General features: G+C 37.4%; 1 protein-coding gene across 1 annotated transcript in view; it reads left to right on the top strand.

Annotated features, from left to right (window-relative positions):
• GIPC2 (GIPC PDZ domain containing family member 2) overlaps positions 1 to 20,302 on the top strand; it is a 1,066,976-nt gene that overhangs the window by 663,019 nt on the left and 383,655 nt on the right. The window contains exon 3 of the mRNA XM_044085870.1: positions 19,568 to 19,748. Within this exon, the coding sequence (XP_043941805.1) occupies positions 19,568 to 19,748 (181 nt within the window). The remainder of the gene's footprint in view (positions 1 to 19,567; positions 19,749 to 20,302) is intronic.

Genomic DNA, 20,302 nt, shown 5'->3' with positions numbered 1-20,302 from the left:
ATTATTTTAATACTCCTTGTAAGATACCATGCAACAGTTTTCCAGTGGACCATTCCTTGGACCTCATGTCAAATCAAGTAAAAAATTCTGAGGCATTTCAGAAACATTTAGAATGGTAGCTTCTCGACTCCATGCTTTCTCTGAGGAGTACCTCTCAAATTCACACTCCTCCTAACTATCACCATGGATATCTCAACCCTAGGGTGGGAGAGGCATTGTCAGGAGCACTTGGTCTAAGATACATGGTCACAGAGCAAAGCCAGTGTAAACACTGATGTGCTAAAAATGAGGGTATTCCCAGGTTATCCTGTTTTATGCTTTTTTTTCTAAAATTTATAAAGATCTTGAACACTCTCTGGAAGGCCTGCATTTTCCCAGGTTGGGGGAATGCCTTTGGAAAAGAACTGATATTATTTTAGATGTGATGCTGTACCCAGGTATGGTACAGATAAATGTAGAGATCAGGGAGAGCATGCAGTTTTTTATAGGAATTGTGAAAGGCACAGTGGCATAAGAGTTGCATTTTTATAACCCTGGGAATATGTAATTTTTACTCTTCTGTCCACCATAATTTAGGTATAGCAGCAGAGGAGCATTTTCTGGAAAATATTGATATGAAAGAGAATGCCAATAAGCTTAATACAGTTTTGGTTGTCTAATAATTGTTTTTATTTTTATCAAGAATATTTCAAATAAGATTGAAGTGAAGCTATGAAAGTGAAAAATTTCCCCTAATTTATTTATAGGAACGTTTAAGAGACAATTTCTGTATGATGATGCTTATTTTGCAAATAATGTTGTTGTTATTTTTCAAGTGCTTCTTGTACAACCTTTTTAAAATATTTAATGATCACAAGTTGAATTTAAGTTTCTCTTTAGAAATACTCCAAAAATAGTACGATTTGGAATATCATTTACTTGTGATTTATAGTTGTACAGTATTCAAAATCTAAAAGTAAAGATTTATAAACAAAAAGAGAAAGTACAAACCACACTCTGAAGGAAACCTGTGTATACAAATTCCTTCTTATATGTTACTAGTTGCACATGTCTTGCACTTGGTTAACTCTTTTTCTTATGGGGCGTTTTTACGTGTGAGTAATCTGTGGTTGGAGGAGGAGGAATTCCAATGAGTGGCTGAGATCATAGCAGAGAGGATAAGAAACATGAGTTATAAGGTTAAAGAGTTACAATTTTAAAGTTAAACAAAGGTTGTAATAAGCTAGTATTGTGGTATTCCCTAAAGGAAGAAACTAAAAAATAGGCTTGAAAGAGAAGATACTTATTTTGCAACAAAATAGGTCTCATTATCTGGAGGGAGTTATGTAAATTTTAAGAAAACACTGGTATATAGTCAACAATGATGATGATTTGGATGGTGTTTTAAGTCTCACTCTAAAGGTCTCCTCTAAGAATTCTATTAGTACAGTGGACCAGGGAATTTTGTTGACAATGCTTTGGGGAAAAGAAGGTGTAAAGGTTGCTCAGTCTGTAAGTATATAGACATTAGTACAGTCATATTATCAATAGATATCACTTTTAAGTGACTTCATATCTGGGATTGTTATTGGAATGCTGTAGTATATGATATGTAATGTCCACGTGATCTATTTCATATAGATGAGACCATATGACCAGTGAGTGTGAAAATTTTAGAGCATTTTGGATACATCAAAATGCTTCCCCTGTTAGTCCCAATTGCTGCTCCTTTTGAACAAGAGCTTGTTTTTAACCATGAATCAGGAAATGCACCCTCTAGTTGCAAAAACGATGAGGCAATCCCAAACAGAATGCAAAAATCAAACCATGTTCCACAGCAAGGCAGTCCTTTATTTAAAAATCCACAAGGTAAAATAAATGCTAAAAGTACCTCAGACTAAGCCCTTCCACCTGTTCTTATTCAGGCATCATCAGAGTCATGCAGGTACTAACATTATTTACTTTTAAACAGGAAGTTTGCGCTGACATCATATCTTGTATGTAGTGCTGGTTAACAAAGTGAACTAAAATGCAAATGTTAAAATGCATATATGAAAACTGCATTGTGCCAAGATAGTGTAATGGCTAGAGTCCTGGCTCCACATGCAGGCATCCACGGTTCAAGCCCCACACCTGTCCACAAGCAGTAAATAAATAAATAACTTATTACATTCTCTGCAATGATGTAACTTGTACATATTTGTATAAAACATCCAAAATGTAAAATATGAACATATATTATAATTTTAATAATTAAACTTGTTTTAAAACCTATATTACTAAAACAACTAATAATAATAATACATTGCATTGCTTGCGCACAAATTTATATATATATATATATATATATATATATATATATATATATATATATATATATATCTATATAAATTCTAGATGCATTTAGCTGTCCATGTTCAGAATACTGGTCACAGAAATGGTATCATTTATGCCTGGTCTAGCTTTGGTATTTAATCTCAATTGCCATTCTGTTTCCTTAACTTGTAAGTCCAAATCTGGGTCTCCCACTCTATTATTGATTAGCAGTGGTGGTGCTGCGATAGCGTTGTCGCCTCACAGTAAGACGCTGACCGGTTCGACTCTCAGCTAGAGCGTCTTCTGCATGGAGACATGCGTGAATGGGCGTATCTTCGTTGAAGGTTGTGCGTTAGGGCTGGCAACTCAGCACATAAAAATCAACTGCCAATCATTAGCAGACCGGAGTTCCGCTGTGGCGACCCCTAACCGGGAAAAGCCGAAAGACACAACAACTCTGTCAATAATAAAGAAAATTAACTTTTTGAAATCGACACTTTTGAGGCTGTGTGTGTATAAAGCACTAGTTAGCTTTCCATTCCTGATGTCCCTATTATGTTCCATAATCCTGTCGTGCAACTTCCTGACTGTCTTGCCTACATAAAATGCAGGACAAGAGATACAGGTAGCAATGTAAACAACACATTTTATGTTGCAGTTGCAAGAACTAGGACACTGCAGATTCCTGTCACATGAATCAATTTGGACATATGGTCCATCATTAATGAATCCGCAAGTTGAACAAAAGCCACATTTGTACATTTTAGATGTAAAATTAATCTTAAGCATGTCTTTGTCCCTTTCTAAAATTTCACAGCACTACTAAGAAGAAGAAACAACTAAAATTGTAATGCACAACTGCTGTTGAAATAAGGGTGACCAGTCCAAATGTAAAATCCAAAAGTAATTTAATAAATTAAGTGTTTTTTGTCTCACACAATGGTGGGACGACTTCAGATAAAATTACATTACACCTTCATCTGGTTTGGAGTGGGACACAGGCTGATGTGTTGGAATTTCTGGAATATATTGACAACATTACCCAGTTCTTGAAATTTACTTACAGGATTAATGCTAATGAAATTGATTATTTAGACATCTTGTTAACCAAAGACATCATTACTGGGGAACTATCTTCCAACATATTCAGAAAAAAGATGTATGCTAACACGCTGCTACAATAAGATAGTTGCCATCTTTGAGCATCAATGTAGAAGTGTAGTAAAGGGCCATATGGTTAGATTATCCAGATTAGCCAGTTATGATATGAAATTTGGTGAAGAGCTTTTTACATTAATAGGGATGTTCAAGGATAGGGGTTATCCCATCAAACTCTTGTTGGCAATCAGCAAGGAGATAATCATAAACCGCACCACCAAGTTTATTCCCATCCTGAAGGGTGGGCAGAGTAACGCAAATGCAAGTCAAGTTGACACTTTAAAGAATGATGTCATGGTAGTACCATTTAATCAAGATGCCCCCCCTCCCCCCGAGTTGAAACGGAGTATGACAAAAATCTGGAGTGGTTTATTTGATCCAAATGCAAAAAGCAAAAAAAGAGAGAGCAACCAGCAAAAGTCAAATTATTAAAATAAAAGAAAAAGCTGGCTAGGCAGAGTAGTACACTTTTGATAAAATAGAAAACAAAAGACTGTTAAAACAGGATGAGCGCTTTCATGCACAAAGGTACTTCATCGGGTCCAATACCAAACACCACACCAGATTCAATTTATAGCTTAATGCCTGAGATCATGTGACTTCAACATTGGCTTAATTGGGATAACTTCATTTAACCACTTGCCTTCATTGGCTTTGAACAAATGCATCCACTTTATCTCCACACATTCAGTTTTGGTACTAACATCACCTCCTCTTGAGTTAGGTGTGTATAATTCTAATACCATAAATTTAAAACAGTGACTTGACCCTGCTGTCTTAACATGTATTGATAATGCATTTCTGTCATCGCCCTTTGTTATGCTATAGACATGTTCTCTTAGTCGATCCCTTAGACTCTGGTTCGTCTTCCCAATATAGAAACTTTTGCAGTCCACACAGGATGCACAATATACAACAATCTGACTGCTGCAGTCAGCATGGAGTCTGATGGCATAAGCACATCCCATGTCTGGATGTACAAACTAGTGATCAGTTTCTATAAACCTGCACGCATTGCAGTGGTGGCAAGGATATGTACCTATTTTGTCACTCACTGCATTGCTTTTTTCTACTGGTTAAAGGCTTGTAACACGACATCTTTTTTAATGAGGGGTGATTCTTAAAACAAAAAGAGGGAGCATCTCCCAATAAACCTTTACACTTCTCATCTGATATTCCTCATCCTGTGTGGACTGCAAAAGTTTTTATATTGGGAAGACGAACCGGAGTCTAAGGGATCGAATAAGAGAACATGTCTATAGCATAACAAAGGGTGACAACAGAAATGCATTATCAGAACATGTTAAGACAGCAGGGTCAAGTCACTGGTTTAAATTTATGGTATTGGAATTATACACACCTTACTCAAGAGGAGGTGATGTTAGGACCAAAACTGAATGTGTGGAGATAAAGTGGATGCATTTGTTCAGAGCCAATGAAGGCAAGTGGTTAAATGAAGTTATCCCAATTAAGCCAATTTTGAAGTCACATGATCTCAGGCATTAAGCTATAAATTCAATCTGGTGTGGTATTTGGTACTGGAGCTGATGAAGTACCTTTGTGTATGAAAGCACTCATCCTATTTTAACAGTCTTTTGTTTTATATATATCCTATGATGTATACTACCCCTGTGGAATTGCAGTCGTAGTATTCTAGAATGGAAAGTCTGGTAGGGAAACATTTTTGTGAAGAACATAGGGGGATTCCAGAGGGATTTGTATTTTGTGTGTTGGGCAGGCCCAGTCCATTTGGAAATGAGGCTGTATTTCGTGAAAAATTGTTACAAATAGAATCTAAGTTTATTCTCAATTATAAAACCTTGTTTCCAAATGGAATGAATATGGAAGTTTAAATTTACATATTTTTTCCACATATCTCTCAGAAGTGATGTTTTTGGAGGAATTCAGTAAAAACATATGTAGAATGTATTATGCAACAACAATAATATTTGTTTTTAAAAATATTCATAAATGTGATGATCCATTAGCATTATTTATATAAAAGTATTTATTTATGAATGTAAATATATTCATATAAAATGTGTCTATATATATCTAATGAAGTCAGAAACAATGTAAATGAGTGAAGTCAAAAAATGTTTTTTCAGAAGTTTTTTCAGATGCCAGTTACTTGGTTGTGTTAATAATGAAGGGAATTTAATTATGGAAAAAGGGATGGTGCACTAATAATCCAATTAGATGCAATATAAAAAGGGTGGTGTTTGACTTTGTAAATTGTATTCCAGGAGAAGGCGAAGGCCGAGGTACCAGAATTAAAAGAGCTTTTCAAACGTACAGTGATTGTGTTCCTGTTCTGTATATTTAGTGATTTTGGAGCATTGAAGGAGTGGAGGTGCTGTATTTTGTATACAGTGGGACAATGGCCTCCTTTTTTCTGGATGAAAAGCCCTTAGTGATGAGGTTTGCCACATAGATGGATTTCCTGACTGCTGTGGTGATGTGGTTATCGAAGGTGAGACTACTGTCCACCTGTGTCCCTAAGTCTCTTATCGCACTTATGGTGTTTAGTGTACTGCCACCGCTGTGTAATTCACGGGTACATGTTTTTTCCCAAAGGGGATAACTATACATTTCTTGGCATTGAGCCTGATCCCATGGCTCTGGCACCAAGCATCTGTTTCTGTAAGGCCCTTTTGCAGAGTATCAACATCATTTGGAGATTCAATAATGGCGCCTAGTTTGCAGTCCCTTAGTATTGGCCTGTACTTCAGAGAAGAGTGGTCCTAGGACTGAACCCTGAGGTACTCCACTTGTCACTTATCTGGAGCTGGATTTGGAGTCAGCTACTTTTACAGTGTGGGTTCTGTCAGTAAGCCATTTGGCAACCCATCGAGTGACGTAGGGATTAATGCCCAGCTTAGCAAGTTTATCTGTGATTCCAGAGTAGGGGATAGTGTCAAAGGCCTTGGCGAGGTCCAGATAGGCTGTGTGGACCGCCTTACCCTCGTCCACAGCTCTGGAGACTGATTCGAAGAAGTCAGTCAGGTTCAGGAGACAAGATCGGCCCTTCACGAACCCAAACTGGGTGGGGTCCAGTGTTTGAAGGTTGCCAATGTCTTTGTTTATAAGTTTCATGATAATACGTTCCATGGCCTTGCAGATCAGGCTCGTCAGACTGATGGGGCGGTAGTTCCCGTGATCCAAGGTGGATCCCCCCCCCCTTGTGGAGTGGGATAACTTTAGCTGTGCGCCACTCAGTGGGCACGAAGCCGGAGGTGAGGGCATGATTAAACATGACACTTAAGTGAGGTGCCAGTTCATTTTGAAGTTCATGTAGTACACAGCCCATGATGCCATCTGGTCCCATGGATGCTGTATTCTTAGCTGTGGGGAGTGCGTTTTTTACCTGTGTTGCCTTTATTACCGGAATTTGGCAGTCTTACGGTATTGAGATGGGCCATTTAGGGGGTGAGAGGGGGGGTGAAGTTGGCATTGAATCTTATCTGCCAGGATATTAGCAATATCCCTGGGATCAGTATATTTAATGCCATTCTGTTGTAGCTCAGAGCAGATATGAGCATTGCCATTTAGATTCTTGACATAGTTATAGAATGCCTTGTGGTTGTCTTTGGAATCTTTGGAATCTTTGGCAATTTTATTTTCGTAACTAGCTTTGGAGGATTTTATGAGGGATCTCAGCTTCTTACTGAGGCTGGTAAGGGAGTTTTTTGCATCCTTTATTATTGACAGAGTGCTAATCAATAATAGAGGGGGAGACCCAGATTTGGACTTGCAAGTTAAGGAAACAGAATAGTAATTGAGATTAAATGCCAAAGCTAGACCAGCCATAAATGATACCATTTCTGTGACCAGCATTCTGAAAAGGAGAGCTAAATACATCTAGAATTATATGTATAAAAGTTTGTGCACATGCAATTCAGTGTATTATTATTAATTGTTTTAGTAATATAGATTTTAAAACAAGTTTAATTATTAAAATTTTAATATATGTTTATATTTTATATATTGGATGTTTTATACGAATATGTATAAGTGTTACAACATTGCAGAGATTGTAATAAGTTATTTATTTATTTACTGCTTGTGGACAGGTGTGGAGCTTGAACCGTGAACGTCTGCATGTGGAGCCAGGACTCTAGCCCATTACACTATCTCAACTTCTTTACAATGCACTTTTTATATATGCATTTTAATATTTGCATTTTAGTTCACTTTGTTAACCAGCATTACATACAGGATATGATGTCAGCACAAACTTCCTATTTAATGCAGTTTTTATATATGCATTTTAATATTTGCATTTTAGTTCACTTTGTTAACCAGCATTACATACAGGATATGATGTCAGCACAAACTTCCTATTTAAAAGTGAATAATGTTAGTACCTGCATGACTCTGATGATGCCTAAATAAGAACAGGTGAAAGCGCTTAGTCTGAGGTGCTTTTAGCATTTATTTTACCTTGTGGATTTTTAAATAAAGGACTGCCTTGCTGTGGAACACGGTTTGATTTTTGCATTTAGTTTCTAACCATGAATGTTTGAATTCTTTTGTATCATAAAAATAATACAATGTTAAGCTGTACTTGAATGTCTGTCATGTCCCTCTTAAAAAGGAAGAATATTTAATGTTTTTTTTAAACATTACATCCAAAGGGTCTAAATAAAGAAATGAGTATGAGTGTGTATTAATATTTACTATAATTTAATAATAATTATTTATAAGAAATTGTTCATAAATAAATAAATAAGGAATTTTGGAATAATTTTGTATAAATTACTGAGGAATTGTATAATTTGAAAAGCTTTTTGACTGGCAGAGGTTTTGTTTATTAATATTGGTGTTATTGTGATTTAAGACTTTAGAGCCTTGTGAAGTCATATAGCTAAGGTGTTAATCCATTGGAAATGTTATTGCTTTATAAATAAAAGTTATGCTTTAATTACTTAATTTAGATGGCCAAGATATGTTTATTGACGTTTGTGCTGGTCACTTTAAGGTGGAATTGTGTTTATGACTATACAAGACATCACTTTATAGATGCAGTCAAGAGATCTAAACTATGAAAATGCCTAGTAATACCTTTAATATTATATTAGAATGACATCCTTTTTCATGAAAACAGAACCATTTTGCATGTGAAAACAGATCAGTTTTGCATGTTTGTCTCTTTCAAGGAAGGAACTGTAGGCCTGCAGAACACAAAATAAACATTGTCAAGTTGGTTGGCCGATTGTGGTGGTTTGTTATGACAAATACAGCAAAACATTTCAAAACAGTTGGATGTCATTTTATTAGGGCAACAGCAACATCTGCACATACTTTATGAACCGTTTCCACTTGGGTCATAATTGAAGTAACTATGGTGGACTATTGTGCATACATTTATTAAACATTTCAAATTAAAAGCTCATTCTATTGATAGGGTAGGTTTAGGCACAACTGTTGTACAGGTGTCCTGTCACTGTCTAGCTGTGACAGCAACTGTTTTCTGCCTGGGATGCTACCTAAAACGTTATGATTTACTGTTAAAAGCACACTTCCAAAACTAAGATGTCTCATTTATATGAGGTACGCAACATAACAGTAGATCTTCAGGGAGAGATCACTGTAACAGAGTTAACCACCCTTCTTCTCATCTGCATTTTGTGTTCACATTTATTTTTTTTTTTTTTCAGTAATTCTATGTATTTGCTGTTTCAATATTAGTTGATGTAGCACACACTGGTCTTGTATGCTTTTGTCTGCCACAAAGAAGCATATTTCACTGAAGAGGTTTCAGACTTGAAGCGTTGAAGAGGGCACATGTTAGCACTGCTTTTTTATCAGAGTTTTGCCCCTCTTATGTCTGTATCTTGCTGGTGTGAGATGAGCACACAAACCCTCATAGGGACAGATTCAGCTATGGAAAGACTCTCTGGACTAGCACAGATCAGTTGATGAGTAACTACCAAATGTTCTGATTTACTTTTACATTGATCTACTTTTATGGTAAGCATCTCTTGCAACTGTATTTCATCCGTCTTACCCATATCCTTTCGGGTGTTATAGACATTCTTATAAATTCATCTGTGAAGAATTACTTAGAGTAAAATAGCAGTTTTAGTACTCTTTTGAAATTTCTTTGTTAACCAGGTAAGTGAACTGGTCCTCTTACCCTTTTCTGCTGTGACCCAAATCACAATGGCAAGGGTAAATTAATACACCATTATATGGCTGAATTAAAGCAGACAGTCAACCAGAATGTTTTATTTTTACAACTTATAAAATGTAATAAAACATATATTTATTTGCATTTGCTATCATAGAGAGTCCTGCTAGGAGGTCCGATTAGCAGTAGAGTCTCTGGGAGCAAGGCTTCAAGGCAAGTGAAAAAACAAAAGAGTAAAAGATGAGTGTTGGAATTAACATTATAAATAATTGATAGTGAATAAAACAGTCAATACAGAACAAAAAGAATGAAATCATTGACAGCACACTGATCGATTAATAACTGATGAAATGACAAGATGAACTACGTACTCCATATATAGAATATTTTATATACACAACATGCATTTAATAGTGGTATTTGAACAACTACAGAAGAATACAGGTGAAGCCATATTCTTTGTTTTTGTTTTGAGATGGCAAAAAAGAATATCAGGTGATTATATAAGCCTGCTCATAGTCATCCAGAATGCAGTTTATAGGATCGAAAGGAAATTAACAATAGCAATATTTATTATTATAAAAGAGGAGAGAAACAATATTTTGTATATAGCTGTCATATAGATATCAGATATCAGATGTATGAGGATTTCAAATGCTGCTATGAAGCAATTTGCTACCACTGTATTTCAAATAAGTCAGCTATGCAGCTCCACTGGTACTGCTCTTTTAGTATGTTTTGGAGTGTGTCCTAGGGGGAGCACACTTGAATTTTGAAAAAGCTTGCTGAGAGGGACTAAAAAGCAGAAGTATTTGTATGTTTTAACCTTTATGTTTACTGACAAATTAACTGGTGATTGTATCTCATGAGAGGAGTTTCTGCATGGGATTATATTGTATTGTATGGTAAAGAAAGTTATTAAGTTTGCAAAAGGTACTTCATTGACTGATAGATGGTATTTGAATTGTAATCAGTAAAGATGTTTAAGTGCAGCACAGCAGCGGTGGCATGTCTAGTGCTAGGACCAGCACCTGATTTAGACTCTTATAAACATTTTATGTTTTGTTTACAAGTGGAGATGATGTTCCCCGTTATTAGATGTGAAGAGTGCATGGCAGAAAATGGGATGAAAGAGTCTGCCATTGCATTTCTCTTTGTTAATAAGGCACCATGCTAACTAAATGATTTGCCTAATTGTATATTGATTTTCACAGCATTTTTAACCTGTAGGCTATACTTTATTTAATTACCAGTTATGCATCAATAAGTTTAGCAGCAGAGAGTTTTTCAGTGATAGTAGACTCAAGTGCAAAGGTGAGTGTTTTGCAAGTAACAATATCTTTTGTTGAGTTGGAGCATGTTGAAGTTTGCATTACAGTTAAAACATCTTAGGCATCTTGTGAGAGAACATAATCACCATAGTTTTGGAATCATTTAGAAATAGACCTGTGCAGTAAAACCATTTCTGTGGAAAAGAGAACTAAGGCTCTGTACTAGTTGACCCCAGCGATATATCTGCTAGGCAGTTGTGTTATCATCTGCCTTAGATTGACTTGACACTAGTGGTTTGTTATGTCATTCACAAAATGTTTGAAGTGAAGTTGTCCTGGCATGGAACCTTGGCATATTCCTTGCATTTATTGGAAGAAAAGGATATAGCTCTGAATCTAGTGCATGTGAACCATCCAAGTGCACTCATTCTGAGACCTACCGCTTCCATGATTCTAGAATGACACTGAATGTCAAAGACTTTTGATAAGTGTAGGAGGACAGCACCAAGAAATTTAGTTTTAATCAAGCTGACATTAGATGTGTTATGCTAGGCCTGGAAGAGCAGTAATAGCGCCATGGGTGGGGGTCTGAAAGTGTGTTGCTTTTTTAAGGTAATTTGGCATTTGATAACATGATCTGACAGCTGTGTATGAACATATTTCACTGCTGTTTCCAAAGTGGGTGAAATTGAGTTATTGATCTATCATTGTTTAGTTATATGGATAAACTTCTTTATTTCAGTAGGGGCATTTGGACCTGCTTCCAATGTGTTTGTATCTTCCTTTCTTCAATGGGCCTGTTGATTAGTATAGTTGTAGAATGGCAAATGCTATTGACAGCAGTTTTTTTAGGAACTATGGTGGAAGACTGATATAACTTAAATATATAGGTCTTAGTTTCTGCTGGCATTCAGTAACTGGCTGATTTAAGCTGTACGGATGGGTAATGTATTATCAGTTAAGTAAGTAGGCTTGAAAATGTCAGCCCTTTGAATATTTGGCATCGGTATGCGAAATGAATCATGAAAGTGATATAAAAATTTTTGAGCAGCATTATTATCATTAATAATGGGAAGGGGAGTGGGAAGTTGAGTTTGTGCTTGTCCAGGATGAAGGAGCCAGTCAACTGATTTTCAGAGTTTTTACGAGTTATTTGCACAATGTACATGTTGACTGTCATAGTAATATTTTTTTCTGGCTAAATTACGTGCTTCTTTGAATTTGATATGGTGATCTTATGGAATACAGTTTTATGGTAGATAGTGTCTGCTGGACAACATTTTATGTAACTGAGCATTGAGATTCAAGGGAGATTCGTGGACCTAATTATTGTTTATGCAGCAGGGTGAACTGGTTCTAGATTTCTAGAGAAGCTGATTTAAAACACACATTTAATTAAATTAATGGTAGTTTGAGAAGAGATAGCCTTTAATGGCTATAATTGTTTTATTAAAGGCATCTGGTTCAAGTGTATTCCTATTTCTGAACATACAAAGCCTTTGTATCTTTTTTCTATACCTGATTCCAAATAACAAAGGTGAGATTGAGATCACGGAGGACATCAGTCATGAGAAGCCTTACCCAGTTAAAGATATTTTTATAGCTCAATATTATGTCAGCACAAGTTATAGTAGAAATAATTTGAGTATAACCACAGATCTGCAGTGCAAGATAAAAGCTGGAGTCATTAAACAGACTGTGTATTGAAATCATCCTTAATTATTAACTCAAATTTGGAATTTGTGTAAGGTCCCCTCAACAGTGTATGCAGACTTGCTAAGGGGATGTAAATACACGCAAGCAAGAGTAGTTTTAATGAACTGATTTTGATGTTGATTAGAATGGTTCCCAAATGTTAGGATTAGGAAATGTGGATATCAAATAAGAAACATGTCATCAATGTGGAGGATTGCAACACTACCTGCCTATTGTGTATGTTGTGACTTCTGAACACTGAGTAAACTCCTGGAGTAAAATATTTATCTTTGTAGACAGATTTTAGCCATGTTTTGGGTAGAGATACAAGGTCAGGCAGATAGTGCAATCCAGCAATGTAGGTGGTGAATTTTGTTCTGTGCAGTTCTGTCATTCATGTGTATGACTTTCAAAGCTTGCGGTTTGTCCCTCATATTATTAGTTGGGTCAGTGACAGTACTAGTGCTTTGTGTACAAGGGTGCAGATGTACATCACCAGAGATAAGCGCAGAGATTGTTTAACGACAGTAAAAGTACAACTTTTTCTGACAGTCGCTACATCCATTTGATATTTCCTTTTTTTTATTGTAAATGGTTTAATTTATGATTCTTAACTGTATTGATTTCTTGTGTTGACTATATGCAGAATCATGAAGGAATCATTAGTGCCTTCTTGTCTGAGAAGGCTACCACACCTGGGGTGTTTAAAATGTTGTATTTGTGAGTTATCCACTGTTAAGTATTGAGTGGTTGGTAGTACCCACTGGGTAAACCAAACAGAAAATTATGCTAAGTGACTTACCTTCATACTATTGGTTGATAATGGATGCATTTACTTGAATGATGAATTTTGAAGGAGTGGCTGTACTGCTATAAGAGGAGAAAGCTTAGGGTTGGGAATGGCCCATCAGATGGGCAGAAACACTTCAGCTAAACATCTAGACTTCCATACTATATTGTGGAAGCCCTCAACAATTTTTGTAGATCTCTAGGATCCATTGATCATGTCTCTTTTCCAGGAAGTCTGGCCAGTGGCAATTACTGTAATATGTGCTGCACAGGCTGGACTAGGAGACGTACTGATGGCAGTGCCCTGTATACCAGGAATACAGTGTTAACAGTGAACCAAGGGTGTTTGCAGTTGTGGAAATGTGACCTTATATCTTCTCCTTCTTTCGGCTTTTTCCCAGTTAGGGGTCGCCACAGCAAATCACCTGTCCGCTCATGATTGGCAGTGGAGTTTTATGGTGTCGAGCTGCCAGCCCGGCACCCAACTTTCCACGGAAGGCACACACATTCATGCACTCACGCCTAGGGCCAATTTAGAGTATCCAATCCACCCACTGCATAGGTTCTTAAACCAAGACATTGCTGCAATGTGCCAGCAAAGCATCAGTAACCTTCTTAGTTCTACTGCTCAGCTTCTTCTGTGATGGTGTGTATGCAATAATCTGCATACAAAGCTAATGCTTTTATGATTCTACTGTAAATGTTAGTAAATATAAAAGTACCACTATTGCAACCTGCAGTAGCCTGTTGGCCTAGTCGTTAGCAGTACACTGTGCAACTACTATGAAGTATAATGTTGGCTTGTGTTTGAGAGAAGAATAAGTGTGACTGTTAACCTGGCAACAACAGCTGGAACATTTCAAGTCTTCCCAAAAGTTTACATTTATTATGTTCTGGCGAAAAACAATCACTTTCTTCTAAAAAGAGTAAATTTGTTTTAGAATGAATGACAAGTAAAACATACCTGGTGTACACTTTCACTTATAGCAGCTTGTTGACTTGAAGCAGTAACGAGTATGTGGTTGATATTAGAGGTAATGTTCAAGCAGTATGTATCCATTGTTTAGTTATTGTCTATGTGCTCAACTAGTAGACTTTTGTCAGCTTCTGGAACATTTCTCACATAATCCTTTATGACATAATTTAATACTTTAAAAGTGTGCCAAGCAGGCACTGGGACTGTTTACATTACCAAGGCATTATTATTTATTATTAACAATACAAACATTAGCAGGTCTGTGCTAAGTGTGGTTAGATATTTTAACCATTTCACTAAGCATAACATCACATAGAGAAAGTGTTTGTTCTTAATAAAAACAAGGCTGCAGTTTCAGAAATCTTCAAAGCATCACGTAGCAGTTTATGAAGCTAAAAGGATGGTCCCTTCTCCTACCTGTACTACTTTACTTTGTACACTTGCAAGGTATTTGACAAATTTAAGAAAACGTGCAGTGTGTATGAAACTTTTGTATTCCTAAAGATATTTTAGGGCAGATATTAACATTTATTTCTCTCAACAGACATGCTTATAGTAACTCTGTAGGGCTAAGATATAAACTGACATATTTTCAGGGTCAGGAATACTATTTTACTAATCTTTGAGTGTCTAGAGCAGGAACTGCTTTCCAAATTACTAATACTGCTGATTTCTTCCATCAGATGCACATATATTGCAGTCTTTGGGTTACTTTATGTAAAACTGTGTGTGTGTGTGTGTGTGTGTGTGTGTGTGTGTGTGTGTGTGTGTGTGTGTGTGTGTGTGTGTGTGTGTGTGCGAGGGTGAGCGAGACAGAGCCTTTTACTTCATATAAACTGAGCAGTACCTTGGAGTTCTCATTACCCCCCCCCCCACACACACATGTATGTGTATGTGTGTGTATGTGTATATATATATATATATATATATATATATATATATATATACATATATAATTTTTCTATATGATGTGTGTTTTAGAGGATCACAGGTCGTATTACAGTATCAGTGTTTCAATTATAGCAAAAGTCTCTGATAGCGCATAGAATTTATCAGTGTGCCAGTCAGACTGTTTTATGGGGCCAGATTACAGGATTTATTATATTTGTTATTTTTTTTTGTTTTACAACAGCAGCAGTTACAGCTTTGTTAATCTGTTAATATGGAGCATTAATCTGGAAGTTGGTTAGTGAATGCACTACATGAATCATTTCAGTAAATATTTTGCAAGGTTCAGAGTCCCAGCTAAAATGATGGTAATCCTTTATATTGAGATTTGGATGTGCCTTGCCACCTAGTTGATATGCTCCTGGTGAAACCATCGCTGCACTCGAGTATAGATTGTGATTTTGAAGCAGTCCAGTAATGGGGAGGGGGAGCCTAGAATGAGGTAGCTGGATTGCAGGTTGCTGTGTAAATCTGTGGGGTTTCACCATCAAAGAATACTTCCTTATCTGTGTACAACTGTTTTGGGGTTTCTGTCCATGCACTGGAACGATCAGGTGTACTGGTTGCAATTTCCAGAAATGCCGAAAATACTGAATTGCAGTGTTTTTTATTTTTTTACATTTTGAAAGACTAACATGGTTTTGACATGAGCAGCAGAATGACTAGAGATAGGAAGGATCCTAGTCAGAATAACGTAATACATAGAGTTTTCTTTTTCCCTTTAAATATGCAGGGTTTGGAGATAGTGGGGAATATCAGTATTCTTTAAAGGTTTATGTCAGGGGGCAATGCAGGATTCTTTTCATAGTTCATAGGTTCATACTAGGCTATCTGCCCGAGGGCATTTATAAGCCTAGCCCATAGTTTTGTGGCTTACGCCACCCCTTTAGTTTGGAGAAACTATGCCCATTATTTTGCTGTGCCTCTGTCAAGCAGTGACACTGAGGTAACCCCTGGGGTGTATCTGCGATCTCCCATCCATTGGTCAAGATTCCTCTTGAATAAGGCCAGCGAGGTGCTCTGCCTCACATAAACCGGGATTTTGTTCCACAGCATAGGGAGTCTTTGGGTGATGAATCTATCCCTCCAGCACGTCTTATTAATAACCGTGTCGAGGTTTAAGTCTCCTGCCCTTGTGGCTCTGAGGGATCTAGATTTTTTGAGATGAAGCATGTTCATCAAATTTGGGTTTGACATGGCCTTGTATGTCAGGCATAGGTCACCTCTGAGCAAGCGGTAAGCAACTGAATATAACTGGAGTTCTTTCAGTCGGGCAGCATAAGACAGATTTTTGAGACCCTTTATCCTTTTGGTGAGGAACTTTTGTGGCCTCTCCAGCTGCTGCAAGTGTCGGGTCAGATACATTCCGAATGGGGCATTGTACTCGATCATTGGTCTGATGAGTGATGAGTATAGGGAGACTATGACTTCCCTTGATCTAGATGTGAATCCCTTCATGATAAGGTGGGCAATGTAGAAGGTCTTCCTAACTACTTTAGCAATATGAGTGTCGAATGAAAGGCTACTGTCAACCTGGGTTCCCAGGTCCCTAATAACTTCTTCTGTGTTCAGGGATTGCCACCTATATGGTAGCTAGGGGTAACCTTATTTTTCCCGAAGGGTATGACTATGCATTTCTTGGCATTTAACTTTAAGCCATGGCTCTGGCACCAGTTATCCGTTTCTGTGAGACCCTTCTGAAGGATATCTGTGTCGGATGTGTTTTCAACTACGGCGCCCAGTTTGCAGTCATCTGCAAACTTTGTCAGCCATAACCCTCCTGTGTTTGCTTGTACTTCAGAAAAGTAGATGCCAAACAAGAGTGGGCCCAGGACTGAGCCCTGTGGGACACCACTTGTGACAGGCTTTGAGTCTGACATGGCGCCAGCAACTCTGACCCTGTGGGTTCTGTCACTCAGCCAGTTTGCAACCCATCTTGTAATGTATGGGTTTACATTTAAGTTGATGAGTTTTTCAATGATACCCGAGTGAGGTATTGTATCAAAAGCCTTCGCCAGGTCTAGGTAGGCTGTATGGACTGCCTTTCCTCGTCAATGGCCTTGGTGACTGTTTCGAAAAAGTCAACCAAGTTTAGAAGGCATGATCTGCCTTTGACAAAGCCAAACTGGGTTGGATCCAAAGTCTGCAAGTTCACTATGTCTTTATTTATGAGATCCATTATGATCCTCTCCATGGCTTTGCAGATAAGGCTTGTCAAGCTAATGGGACGGTAATTTCCAGGGTCGGTGGAGGCACCGCCTTTGTGGAGTGGGACCACAGTCGCTGCGCCACTCCTGGGTAATGCGTATCCGGAGGTGAGACTAAGATTAAACAGCTGTCCTAACTGTGGGTTTAATTCCTTGTTGAGTTCATGGAGCACACAGCCGGGGACACCATCAGGTCCCATGGATGCTGTGTTCTTTGCCTTGGAGAGAGCAGTTCTCACCTGGGCGTTAGAGATGTTTGGGGGGCTACAATCATTTGGTATAGATATCTCTCCTTTAGGGGGGGAGGGGGGGGAGAAGTTTGCACTGAACCTGTCAGCCAGTATGTTGGCAATGTCTGTAGGATCAGTAATCTTCACATCATTTTGAACTAATTCTGAGCATATCTGGGAGTTTCCTCCTAGGTTTCTGACAGAGCTAAAGAATGCCTTATGGTTGTCTTTAGAGTCAAAATTAGCTTTGGATGATTTTATGAGAGCTCTTAGCTTTTTACTTATAGTGATCAGCGGTGTCTTACCTTTTAAGGATTTTGCTCTATCTTGTAGTAGCTTTCTCCTTTTGTTGTAGAGTTTGTTTATGGCTGGGGTCCACCAGACTGGACGCTTGCCTTTGGTACAAAGAGTCTTTGTTTTGCTTGGGATTGCCTGATCCATGCAGCCCTGCAGGTGCTGGTAGAAGGCATTTGTAAGTGATTCAGCGGTTTGAGTAATGTTAACCGCCGGCTCAGGGGCCTTAAAGGAGACCACACTAGTCTTTAGAAGTGTGAAGTCGGCTTTCGAGAGAAGTTCTTTACTGTGGTCTTTTTCTCTTGACAGAGTCACTTCTAACATTGTTGTGAAGTTATACAGCATTCATACCTGACAAATCCATACTCCACAAATTAATATATTTTATCTTGCATTAATGTGCTGTATGATTTTACCTTCATAACCTCTGTTTGCATTTACTGTATCTACTACATTGCCTCTTAGAATGCTAATCATTCATTTTTATACATATTGGTATCAGTTTTTTTATTCTGCATGAATTTCAGTATGACCTTTCTATATGCTTTCAGTGTGAGTTTTTTGTTGGCATCTGCTATAGTGGTGTCCTTCTGAATTTGTTACGCTTTATTGCCACCTTGGAAAAAAAGCATAGCCCCTCATGTGAGAGGTTTTCTGCTGACTCAAATTATGACTCTGAAAAATAGTTAATTGTAGTTTTCAAACAGCCGGAAAGCATGGGAGGCAAATCTGTGAGTTATGATCTATATTACTTGGTTGCTTGTTAAGTTTTCTGTGCCACCGCGAGAGAGGAATGTGAAAGGAATGGCATGCTGATAGTGCATCAGCAAACCGAAGACTGCATGCATGACAGGTTGGCTGACTTGCAGCTTTGAAAGGAGGAAGTAATTGAGAGTAATGTTAGCTTGGTGTCATCCCAGAGTAATTTTCTGAAAGGTGGGATTATTTTCACCTGCTCTGAGATACAGATTATAGAGACTGGGAGAGTGGGTATGAAGTTATACATTCTGGGAATGTGGGTGCCTGCCAAGCTCTTCAAAGTAGGCAGGACTACTTACAGCACCAGAGAGGAGAGAAATATATAGCCTTGAATATGGAACTTGTCTGCTACTTGCATCATTCCCCTTCCTAGCTCACATACTTTGTTACATCACCTGAGTCGTAGGTAGGAATTCTGTCACTGTCCCAGCTTGTGCTGGGTTATCTTTACTGTCAATTGATTATTCATCTTTGCTGTGACTTTACAATGCTGGGGATGGCTTTTTATAAGTGACTGTGCAATTTGTAGTTGAAAACAGAGCTTTAATTGCGTTTTCATTATTTGTCTCAGGACTTGACATCCTACATCTGATGTGTGGCAGCTAGGATTGGCATGACCAGGATGCAGTAGTGTCCTGCTGATGATCTACCCTGCATAGTTGTTCCTGCTTTTAGATTTTAGATCTGTTATATGTTCTAATTTTACATGGAGCCTTAGTTTTATTAATTTAGTATATATGCAGACTGAAATTTTCACTCAGTTTGTATTGCTTTCTGTGTGAGTAATTAAACTCTTTTGACTTCTTTGACAGCGCATAAAGGAAGGTAGTGTAGCTGACCAAAACAAACTGATAAATGTGGGAGCTCACATAGAATGCATCAATGGAAAGAACATTGTGGGCTGCCGCCACTTTGAAGTAGCAAAGATGTTGAAAGATTTACCAAAAGGAATTTCATTTACTCTAAACCTGGTAGAGCCCCTAAAGGCATTTGGTAAGTACAGTTGAAGTTCTCTTTATATGCCTCCACTGTTAATAAATTTGTGAGCTGTAATATTAATGAACGATTCTTAGTTGTTTGGAACTTAGAAATGTAGATGAGTACTTTGATAACTTTGAGGGAAAAATGATGTCATATTTCTCAGATTTTCTTTTCATTAGAATGTTACACTAAGAACTAGGTGAACAATTTTTGTTTTGTGAAGAGTTTGTGAGGCCTCAAGAATAGGATATGTATGTGTGTATTTGTGAATCTCGCACACACAGAACCCCTATATATATATATATATATATATATATATATATATATATATATATATATATATATATCTGTGTGTGTGTATATATATATATATATATATATGTATATATATATATATGTCTATACACATATAGATATATAGATATTTAGATATATATATCTTTTAGCACACACACACACACACACACATATATATATATATATATATATATATATATATATATATATATATATATATTTAATGGGTTACTTAGGTTTCATAAATATTTTCTTTCATCGAATGATGA

The sequence above is a fragment of the Protopterus annectens genome, chromosome 10.part0 (genome assembly GCF_019279795.1).
Source record: "Protopterus annectens isolate FY-2018-M chromosome 10.part0, PAN1.0, whole genome shotgun sequence".
NCBI classification, from domain to species: Eukaryota; Metazoa; Chordata; order Ceratodontiformes; family Protopteridae; genus Protopterus; species Protopterus annectens.
The sequence above is the reverse complement of the archived record's forward strand: the minus strand, read 5'-3'. Positions and strand labels throughout refer to the sequence as shown.